The 11,671-nt window shown below is 47.3% G+C and overlaps 1 protein-coding gene and 1 pseudogene across 1 annotated transcript in view; one reads left to right on the top strand and one right to left on the bottom strand.

The window, feature by feature from the left end:
- Positions 1-2,900, bottom strand: part of Rab1a (RAB1A, member RAS oncogene family) — a 29,034-nt gene extending 26,134 nt beyond the window's left edge. Inside the window, exon 1 of the mRNA XM_005366450.2 lies at positions 2,671-2,900. Within this exon, the coding sequence (XP_005366507.1) occupies positions 2,671-2,693 (23 nt within the window). The 5' untranslated portion in view covers positions 2,694-2,900. The remainder of the gene's footprint in view (positions 1-2,670) is intronic.
- Positions 2,901-11,278: 8,378 nt separating this feature from the next.
- On the top strand, positions 11,279-11,370 carry LOC113458223 (annotated as a pseudogene).
- The last annotated feature ends 301 nt before the right edge of the window (positions 11,371-11,671 follow it).

The raw sequence follows: 11,671 nt of genomic DNA, 5'->3' as shown, positions 1-11,671 counted from the left end.
AGTCAGTTCTCTCCTTGGGGTGGGGGATGACACATGTGGAGAGCAGAGGACAATCTGCAGGAGTCAGTTCTCTCCTTGGGGTGGGGGATGACACACGTGGAGAGCAGAGGACAATCTGCAGCAGTCAGTTCTCTCCTTCCACCTTGTAGGTCCCAGGGATGGAACTCACCAAGGTGGCGGCTGAGGGAGCCCACTGATGCACTGGTCATTTTCTTACACGTCTCTCCTATAATAGTCTTCCAAAGCAGCCAACCACAACAAGTGACTCGACCCTGAAATCACACTGCTCTGATTCATGCAGCTGTCTCTACTAGATTTGACGTGTATAAAATCTAGTTTGTATAGTATGTTACAGGCCTCTTGAGGTTAAGGCTTACACTCCTAAGTCCCAGCACAACTAAAATGCTTACTTAAAAATGATTTACACCACCTACAATGTGCTCTGGATAGCTGTCCAAGTTTTTACAAACTCGTGAACCACACCACTACCTTAATAGGTAGTAAAAATGACTTTTTTATATACTGCTTTACAAAAGGAGAAACAAATTAAAAGTCTGAGTAACATCAAATTTTATCATCGAGTTCATCTTAAGTATTAAAAAATGTAAGTAACACAGACTGGAGAGATTGTTCAGTGGTTAAGAACATGTACTGTTCTTACAGAAAACTTGAGTTCCATTCCCAGTACCTACATCAGGGGCTCACAACTGCTTGTAACTCCAGCTCCAGGGGACGCCGCTACACCAGGGGTTCTCGATCTGTGGGTCGTGACCCTACCATTCATAACAGTGGTGTATGAAGTAGCAACCAAACTCATTTTATGGTTGGGGTCACCATAACAATTGAATTAAAGGGTCGTTTAGAAGGCTTGAGAACCACTCTCTAACCTCAAGCACATACATGCACTTTATCTAAATATATGTGGAATACAGGAAACTCCTCCAATAGTACAGGTTTACAAACCTCCCTAAGCTAGCAAACCAATGCTCTTTACTGATGCCAGGAAAATTAACTAGGAACCCCAATTAAACTCTGCTCAACTAAACAAATTTTATTCTGCCGAGTCCATGACTGGGGGCGGAGAGGGGCTGCCAACACAGCAAATATGTCACTATATGAACTGTTCCAAACTTCTTCAAGAAGCACAAAAGCTTGGGCTGGTGAGATGGCTCTACAGTTAGAGTGCTTGTCTGAGTTCAGTCCCCAGGAGTCCCAAAGGAAGGAAGAACCAACTCCCAAAAGCTGTCCCCTGACCCTTCACACAAGTGCTGTGGCACCCACCTGTGCACCTGCAATCACGTGCATCACACACACACACACACACAATAAAATTACATTGAAGAGTAAAATCCTACCGAGAGACCAAGACTTCTGCTTAGCACAAATGAAAAAAAAACATTTCAGCATTAAACCACAGTCTTACAAAACCTGAACTCAGAATGCATTTTGCAAGAGCCATGTGACACCCACATGACGACAAGTCAGCTAAACTGATGGATGGACCTTTCACGGGGAAACAGCAGGAACTGACCAAAGCAACAAAGAAATTCAGCTTTTAGGGCAAAACTGATTTATCTTATCAAAGAAAGAGAATCCCTCTCCCTTAAAGATTTCTTACACTAAAGAGAAAAAAAAAAAAGACATTTCTTCAAGCTATTGACTTTCATACATGGAAACCATTGGAGGTCTTGAGGTGCCATTCGGGAGAGCCCAACAAAATCTACTCAAGAAAAGAGATCACCCGCTCCCATGAAAGGTGCCAGGTGTGTCACTTCTGCTATTGTGACTTCTTGAGTAAGCAAGAAAAAGGAATGCATTAACTTTTCATGACACGTCATGGAACCTCATTCCCTATCTGCAGGCTTTCAACCAGGTAATCTAAAACCTACAGCTCTATCAAAGGTCCCACCCGTTTCTTTTCCAATTTGTCAGTGAACGCACACTTTAAATTTGGTGGTACCGGAAAGACATTTTTTATTTTAGTTTTTTGTTATTGTTGTTGACGTACTGCAGACAAAAGGTGACTGGGAGACTTAAGTGTCCTCTAAAACATTTCACAAATGCTCAGGATTTTGGAAGGACCACGGCTCACAGTTCTTCAAGAACTCTTCCAGGAGATGAGCCCAAAAGGGAGCTGAACATTGAAATAGCTTCTCGCCATCTCCTCATTCCCCCCAGCCCACGCAGTCCCGAGGAGCATCCGTACTGCCTGACACCTGCCGGGGAGAGAGCTCTAACAAGCTCAGGATTTACACCTAAAGCTGGTGGTTTCTTGCCTGCCAGGGCTGACAGCTCCGCAGAGCCGGCGCAGGGTCTGACAGTGCCCTCTAGCAGAGCTCTCCCACCTACCTCCCTAAAAAACAAGTCCTCCTCCAGCCGTCACGGCCTCCCCGAGACGCGCCCCTCCTGGCCGCCTTCCGAGGACGACTCCCCAACGCCCGGCCACGACACCCAGCAGCTCCCCGCCGGCGGCGCCCCGACCCCTGGCCCGGAGCCCCGACCCCTCCCCGCCGCGGCCCTCGGCCGGCAGACAATGGGGCCCTCGGGCTGCTCCGCCTCACTCGCCCGCCCGGCCGACCTTCCCACGGCCGCCTAGCGAGCCTCCCGGCGGCCTTCACTCCGTGGCCGGACGCCCTCACCCCCGGCCAGCCCCGGCTCGCCTGCACTCACTATTCGGGATTCATGCTGGACATGTCACTGCAGCTGCCGCCGCCGCCACCGCCCTTGCTGACGCAGCCGCCGCCCCGACTCTCCGCGCCACGGGTTAAGGAAGGGAAGGAGTGCGCTAAGCTGTTCCGGTAGAACAAACGTCGACCCCGCTCCGACCCTTGGAACACAATCAGCAGCCGCCACCACTCAGAGATCGCTTCCACCCAAAATGGCCGCCGGCGAACCAGGAACTAGGGAAGCCTAGGCCAAGGGGCCTGTCGCGGCCCAGAGGGCGGCCGCGTCGCGCGGCACGACGGGAAACTGAGTCGTGAGCGCACCGCACTCCCGGGCAGCCTGACGGGGCCGAGGACAGCTTGCACTCAGTTTCCCACTAGGCCCCGCACACGGTACACATGCGCACTCGCGAGCTTGTCGCCCGCCCCGTCCCCATTCCCTCACCCCACACCCCGCCCTTCCTGCTCCCCTCCCCGCTGGCTTGCTGGCTAGGACTTCGCTCGGACTCCCCCTAGCGGATTGGCTAAGGCCGAGCGGACTGTGTTGATGTCATCAGTGAGACGTGGCAGCTGGGCGAGTCGGCGCCCCACGGGAAGGGGAGGGGAAGGAACCCGGAGGAGGGCGGTGCCGTAGCCGAGGGGGTGGGGGCTCCTGGGGACGCCAGCACGGAATGAGGAGGGGCAATTGGGACTGAGGACAACTTGGCGGACCCTGCTCCGACACGCCCCAGGGGGCTATCAGCACCTGATCCTCCGGACAGCTCTAAGGACGGAAAAGTCAAGCCGCCCCTACAGACCTTGCCCTTTCTCATTCACCCGACCCCTCCTGTTCTTTTCTGATTTGTTTTTTTCTTTTTTAACCTTGTTCCTCCAGCAACTTGACGTGGCGGTAGCTGCAAATGAACCCTACTTCAGTCTCCTTTCTGCCCCCCTCCCGTCCCCGTTCACTTGCACACACAGCCAGATTTATCTTTCTGAAACTGCACCTCCATCGTGACCTCCCAACCTTCAAAGGCTCCGCATTGTGTGGTTGAGACACAGGCTAGAGTCAGCCTAAACCAGTCAGCCTACTTGAGGCCTGGACTTAAAGTTGAATTGTTGGAGATTTTTGTCTTGCTGTTGTTTGTTTGCTTGCATGTTTTATTAGTTCGTACTTAATTCTGTATCGGTCTGCAAATTTGGGCAGTAATAAGTGATTTTTTTTTTAAGCCTCGCAATTCTTCAGTACGGACTCCAGAACTAATATTAATACATTTTTAGACCTTTAATCAGCTCAGGAATTTAAATCTCGACTAAACGTTAACACATTATCTTGGGTTATTTATTACAAAGGTCATAGTATAATACACTGTCCAAAGTTTATCTTCCAGCTTTTTCTAAGCAAGAATATTATCTCCCGAGGCTGACTTTCTTTAAACTTTCGTGACACCAAAATATGCCAAAGAGCCTGTTCTCATTTCTAACTCGATATTGGTACATCTTTACATTCCCCCTCCCCCACCCCTGGAGTTCTTTCATATGCCTTGATTAACAACCTCATCAGACTACACATAGGTTTTGAGGTTTTTGTTTTTATTGTTGTTGGGTTTTGGCTTTTTGAGTCAGGGCTTCTTTATGTAGTCCTGGCTGTCCTAGAACTCTGTCTGTAGACTATAGAACCCAGCCATGACAAGCTCAATAGTCTCAGTAGCTTACCCTAAGGTAAACCTAATTCCAAGAAAGACCACAAACAGTCCACCCAGGCACCACCCAGAAACAGACCTTTCGAAGGAAATTCCTACCAACCGTTGTAGATAAGATTGTTAGGAATATTTCCTAACCGAGCCACTCCTCCAACGCAAAATAATCCCAATCAAACCAAATCAGATCAAATTAAAAGATACCCAGGTTTAATTAGACACCTGCTCCCTGGAGGCCCCTAAGGGAAATGAGAGCTGCCCAGCCCAGAGGAAGAGGGAAAACCACGTGTTTATTTTCTGGGGAAGCAGTTTAAATAGCCTGTGGGAGTGGTCTTGACCTTTCCTGGGGAGGGGTTCGAGGGTCAAAGAGGAGGGACCTCCAAAGACGGAGGCCAGAGACTGGAATTACAAGGATCACCAGCCAGCACACACCCATCACTTTTCACCAGGACACCTCTAGATAAATGTCAGCCAATCAGGGGTCCTGAACCTTAGAAGTCCCTCACCCCAACCTCTGTTATTATAAAATTCCCAACCCAACTGAGCTCAGGGCTCTCTGATCACTCCTATACATTGGACACACAGAGGGCCCGAGTTTGAACTCACATAAGAATAAAAGCTCTTAGCTTTTACAAACAGGACTCGGTCTCCTAGTCCTGTTTTGGGAGGACTCTGTGATCTGGGCATAACAGACCAGGCTGGCCTCAAACTCAGTGACCCTCCCTCCTCTGCCTCCTGAGTGATAGGATGAAAGGTGTGTGCCATTACTACCTCCCATTAGGGTTCTTTTACCTAAGTTCATTCCTTCTGAAATGAACGTGGTCACCACCCGAAAACGACCCTCCATGAATAAATGAAGCACCACATGTGTGTATCATCCTGAACCCTGAAGCCTACGATACTTCCTGCTCATTGCCATTTTAGAGAATAAAAACTCAGAAGTGTCCTCAAACTCAATTTTTCAAGCAAAGCTTGTTTGTTTGTTAGGAGTTGCCGTGTACCCCAGTGTAGCAGAGCATGTCTTTAACCCCACCACCTGGGAGGCAGAGACAGATGAGTTTAAAGCCAACCTGGTCTATGCAATAAGTTCCAGGACAGCCAGAGCTACATAGTGAGACTGTGTCTCAACCCCTCCCCCACTCACCGCCAAAAAAAAAAAAAAAAAAAAAACTCTGTCACCCCAACAAGAACTAAGAGTGCCTTGAGAGGATGAGCCATCTTTCCCGCCCAAGCTGGGGTATTATTATTATTTTTTTTTTTTTTTTGGTTTTTTCGAGACAGGGTTTCTCTGTGGTTTTGGAGCCTGTCCTGGAACTAGCTCTTGTAGACCAGGCTGGTCTCGAACTCACAGAGATCCGCCTGCCTCTGCCTCCCGAGTGCTGGGATTAAAGGCGTGTGCCACCACCGCCCGGCTCAAGCTGGGGTATTATTGATGAAATTTTAATATAAGCTCAAGCAGAAATGTTAAGGGAGAAAGAAAAACCCTCTCCAGAGCATAGATGTTGGTTTCTCTAAGAGGCACTACCACCTTTCTGTCTTCTTAGAGGTAAATTTCCTCAACCTTATTTCATTAACGATTCCATTTCTCAACAGATGATCTTGTAACTTAGAACCTGGGTGACAAACAAAACGGTGTAGAGGATATAGCACCGTTCTTCCTGGACACCCCCAAAGCTTGACTGTCTGTTGTATGCATATCCTAGTTACTATGTTATAGTGTGCACATGGATTAGGAACAGTCATGGCTGTGGACTGGCGCGTGCCAGCTTCCGCTATCCTACTGCAACACAGGTGTTATTTATATTAAGAGTCCTCCCCATGGGATTAAAGAGATGGCTCAGAAGTTATGAACAATGTCTGCCCTTGTAGACTACTCAGATTCAGTTTCCAGAACCCACATGGTAGCTCACACCATCTATAAGTAGTTCCCAATGCCACCTTCTGGCCTCTTCAGGGACTGCATGCAGGTCATGTACATACATACATACATACATACATACATACATACATACATACATGCAATCAAAACACTCACATATAAAAAGAAAATAACTGGTTGCTGCTAGCACACCCCTTTAATCCCAGCACATGGGAGGCAGAGGCAGGAAGATCTCTGTGAGTTTGAGGCCAGCCTGGACTACAGAGTGAGTTCCAGGACAGTCAGGACAATACAGAGAAACCCTGTCTGGAAAAAAAAAACAAAAATAAAATAATAATTAAATACTTCCTTTCCTAACATAGAAGTATGTTTTTCTCTCCCCATTACACCTCCAGACAGGGTCTCACTTCATAACTCTGGCTGTCCTGGATCTCACCTGGTAGACCAGGCTGACCTTGAACTCACTGAGAACTACCAGCTCTTAGGTGAAAGTAAAGAACCTTCCTCTCCCCCCATCCCCCATTGTGTGTGTTTATGTGCATAGAGGGAATTGTACTTGACCATGTATCGCCATATAAAAAGGCTAGAGGTCAACCTCCCTTGTCTTCCTCTGTCACTCTCCACTGTACTTTTTGTTTTTGGTTTTTCGAGACAGGTTTTCTCTGTAGCTTTGGAGCCTGTCCTGAAACTAGCTCTTGTAGACCAGGCTGGCCTCAAACTCACAGTGATCCTCCTGCCTCTGTCTCCTGAGTGCTGGGATTAAAGGTGTGCACCACCACCGCCTGGCCTTCTATGGTACCTTTTGAGACAAGGTCTCGCTGAACCTGGAGCTCACTCAAAGCCTGGCTGGCCAGTGAGTCTGGATCTGTCTGTCTGTACTTCCAGTACGAGCTCTATGGATGTGCGTTGCTTGCTTTTACATGGGGACTAAGAAACCTTGGGTCCTCATGCCTCTGTAGCACTTTGCCCGCTGAGCCATCTGCTCTGTCCCCCCGCCCTGAAATTGTACCTTTAATAAGGTTTACTGGCTCTAACTTTATTATATTTCATGTTTAAGTTTTTACCAATGGTTCAGATTAATAACTCCAAATAAACCAAGCACCAGTGGCTCAGTCTTGGAACCCTGGCACTGGCAAGACAGACAGGCAGATTGATGGAAATTTGAGACTAGCCTGGGCTATGTAGTGAGTCCTAAGCCAAGCTACATATGAAACTGACTCAAAAAACAAAATTTCTTTAAAAGCAGAATCGTTCATTAAAATGCCATACACAAGCCGGGCAGTGGTGGTGCATGCCTTTAATCCCAGCACTCAGGAAGCAGAGGCAAGAGGATCTTTGTGAGTTCGAGGCCAGCCTGGTCTACAAGAACTAGTTCCAGGACAGGTTCCAAAGCTACAGAGAAACCCTGTCTTGAAAAACCAAAAAATAAAATAAAAAATAAAATGCCATACACTGTGCCAGCTGCCCTACTGTTGGATCAGAGCGTTTCTAGGGGTGGAGGTATGACCGTTAGCACAGCACTGACATCATGAGGGAGGCCTGGGTTTGAGTCTTAGTGCTAGAGCCAAGGCAATGCCTCTTCTAGGGCCGTTAGCCTTTTCTTTAAAAAGAAAAGACAATAGACTTATTTTTACATATGTGTCTATGTCTGTGCGTGGGTATTTACAGATGTGTTTGGGTACCTGGAGGAGACCAGAGGAGGGTATTGAGTATCCTGGAGTTACAGGGAGTTGTAAATTGCCTGACAGGGATGCGAGGAATGTGCAAAGGTCCTCTGCAAGGGCAGCCACTGATCGGTCTCTCTAGCTCCCCCTCCTCTTCCTCCAATTTCATATGTTTACTTTGTGTGGGGTGAATTGGGGTGGGAACATGACAGGGGACATGCATGTGAGAGCAGAGATGTGTGGGTGTATGTCAGGACACAAGTGAGGGCAGAGATGTGTGGGTGTATGGGGTACATGTCAGGGCTCACGAGAGGGCAGAGAACAGGTTTCAGGACTTGGTTATTTCACCTTTACCCACTAAGTCCCCCTCCCTTCTTTTGTTATTTCCCTTCTTTCATGTTCTTTTTTTCCTCCCCTCCTTCTCATTCTCTTTTTCAGATATCTATGACCTGGAACTTGTTCTGGGTTTCCGTAGGTTTGTTTGCTGTTTTAAGATATATTTTCATGTATTCCAGGCTGGCCTCAAATTCTCTATGTACGTGAGGATGGCTTTGAACTCTTCTGATCCTCCTGCCTGTGCTAGGAATTCTAGCATGCCCTGCCATGCCCAGCTGCACTTGGAACTTAAGCTTAAGCAATACAAAACTGAATGAAAAAATAATTCTTTACCTTTAAGAAGATTGCCATTCAGTTGGGAAGATCTGCGACTGTAGAGAAGGCCCACAGGGGAAAGGGCAAAAATGCATTTAAAGGGTGTGACCTGTCCACTGATTGTCAGGAACTGGGGATGGGAGGAAGGGATCGTCTGAAAAGAGGCAATCTAAAGGATGTGTCTCTTTGGTTTGATGGAACTGATGGAACTATCCCAAATCTTCATTGTGATGATAGCTGGTTACCATACATGCTTGTCAAAACCCAGGTCTTGCCGGCGGTAGTGGCGCACGCCTTTAATCCTAGCTCTAGGGACAGGCTCCAAAGCTACAGAGAAAACCTGTCTAGAAAAAACAAAAAAAGGGGACTGGAGAGATGGCTCAGTGGGTAACAGCATTGACTCTTCCAGAGGTCCCAGCAACCACATGGTGGCCCTCTACTGGTACGCAGGCAGAAAACTGTATACATAGTAAATAAATAAATCTTTTTTAAAAAGAAAAGAAAAACAAACAAAAAACAAAAACAAAAAAAGCCCAGTTCTGTTGGGTTTGAGTTCCAGCATCACCAAAAGACTCACAAGTCCTCTACATCCAAAAGATGTAAACTAAGACCAGCAAGATGGTCTTACCTGGAGAGCCTGACAACCCGAGTTTGTTCCCCCAAACTGTCTAAAAGTGGAAAGAAATATCTGACTTCTCAGAGTTATTCTCTGACTGCCATAGGTGTGCTGTGATATGTACACATACATACACACATGCGCACACACACAACCACCACCACAACAAAACCAAGATTTAACTAAATTAAAATCATAGTTTATTTATATATAAATTATACACTTTGTATAGCACTGACCTCAAAGCCAAATAGCAGCCATCTCCACGAGTTCAGCTGCGCCTGTTTGCAAAAGGTCATCACAGCTGGACTCGTTGACTGTTTGACACTCCTTCATAGGAGGATGGAGAGGGTTCTGGGACTCTAGCCTAAGTATCCAGACACTTTCCAGCTACTTGTATGCGATTGCACGTGGCCTGGGTGATTTCAGGGAGGGGCTAAGGCGTGTAAGCTAGGGAAGACTAGGGTAGCAGGCTCCATCGTGTGGCTAGGCGAAGGCTTCCCAGTGAGGCTTGGCGTCTACTCTCCTGTCAGGAATCGCTCACCCATGCTCAGTAAGTCAGGAAATAGAATCGAACTTCTGTTCGTCATAGGGTGGGGGTGGGCATTGCCAAGTTTCCCCACAAGGGAAAATTCCAGTTATAAATCAGGCATTTAGAAAATGGTGAACGAAGGGACAGAAGGAAACAGCTTCCACGTGTCCAGCTATGTCATGAACGAGGTCGGGCAGATGAAAGACTGAAATTTTGAACATGGACAGAAATCGGAGAGAAGCCCCTAAACTTGGAATGTGCACACCAATTTGAGGATTACTGGTCATGGGTTCTTTGGGAGCCAAAGTAGGAGACATCTGGGTTTAAGTGGGGTGCCCCTAGGTGCCTACTAAAATGTTTAGACTAGTCAGTAGGCAGCAACAATGCCAAATAGGGGAATGTGGGTTGATGAGCTCAGCACTTAGCTACATGGAGCCTGCAGGTAGGAAGATCATTTTAACTGTTAAAAATTAGACTCCTTCAGGTGAAAGCCTGTGCGTCCAGTCAAAGGGCAGTCTACCAGGAATAGAAAGGAGGAGAGATTCCTAAGACAAGTTTGGAGGGAAGGGAGGAGCTAAAGATAACAGAAACAGCATACCTGCCCACAGGGAAGCAAGCCTCCGGGAAAGTTCTAGAGCGGAGAGAAATGGAGCAGAGAACGAAGGCTGTGCTGTGCTCTGAGGTCAGACTTAGGGCCGGCGACTACGGAACACCAGGACTGCTAGAAACTATCAACGTAATTCAACACAAAACCAAACACACGAACAAAAAGCCTGGGTGCTAGAGACGTGATTGGATGGGAGAGAAGACTCTCACTAGTATGAGCAAGGTTCTGCTCAATCCCGTCCCCACCCTGCACCTCCTCCCCCCAAAATAAAAGCCTGACAAAATAGAAGTCTGTCAAAAGCGAACAAGGCTATACTTGGGCGTTGAACTCACCTGCCGGGAAGCATGAGACCGGAAGTACTTTAAAGCTAACTTATGGTTTTGGGGAAGACTTTGTGGAGAGCTCGTCTTGGCTCATTTAATGAGGCCAGCTGAGTTTGTTCATCTGGGTTTATTTGGAGAAGAAGCAAACATTTTTATTATCAATGGTTTTCTTTTAATGTTCTGTATGTGTTTGTGAGTATACGGTTCAGGTGTGTAGGTGCTACGGCAGCCAGAAGGGGGCGATGGATCCCCTGGAGCTGGAGTTAGAGGCAGTTGTCAGCCGCAGCTCAGGAGTGTGTTAGAAACCAAACTTGAGTCCTTTGGAAGAGCAGCAAGTGCTCTTGACTGCTGAGCTACTTCTCCACCCCCAAAACAAACTGAATTTCCACAACTGAAGTCAGTCACAGAAGTTAAAGCAAGGCACTCACTGGGCTAGGAGTGAGAGCAAGAGTTTATCCCCTGAATATCTAGTTGTGTTTCAGAGACAGCTCAGGCTGGCGATGTAGCTCAGCAGCGCAGTCTTGCCTCGCTTGTGAGAGGCCTTTGAATTCAGTCCTCCGTATGGTAGGATCCATAGCTCAGTGACAAGGGTTGATAGCTCATAAGCCTATAAATCTCCCAACCTGAGAGGTGATTCAGGAGGATCAGGCTCAACGTCACGGGCTTGTTTTGGCAACACACACATTAAAATTACAGAGATTAGCAAGGCCCTTGCACAAGGATGGCATGCAAACCTGTGATACCTTCCATTTATTTTTGTCTGTACAGTTTTGCTTGGATAACTGCAAACCTGGAAAAAACTGTTGCTCATGTTAATTCAGAACACAATGCTGTTATTAGTCCTACATATATTTATATATACATATGTAAATGCATACCACAGTACCCATTCCCACCAGCTAAGTTATTTCTGCCACCATAAAAAACTGTGTGACCGTGCGCTGGAGAGATGGCTCGCTGGTTAAGAGCACATGTTGCCTGTACAGAGAACCTGATTTGATTCTCAAATCACCCATAAGGTAGTTCACAACCATTCATAACTCCAGTTCCTGGGCAT

The sequence above is a fragment of the Microtus ochrogaster genome, unplaced genomic scaffold, assembly GCF_000317375.1.
Source record: "Microtus ochrogaster isolate Prairie Vole_2 unplaced genomic scaffold, MicOch1.0 UNK9, whole genome shotgun sequence".
Taxonomy (NCBI): Eukaryota; Metazoa; Chordata; class Mammalia; order Rodentia; family Cricetidae; genus Microtus; species Microtus ochrogaster.
Note: the sequence above shows the minus strand (reverse complement) of the source record. Positions and strands in the feature narration are given on the sequence as shown.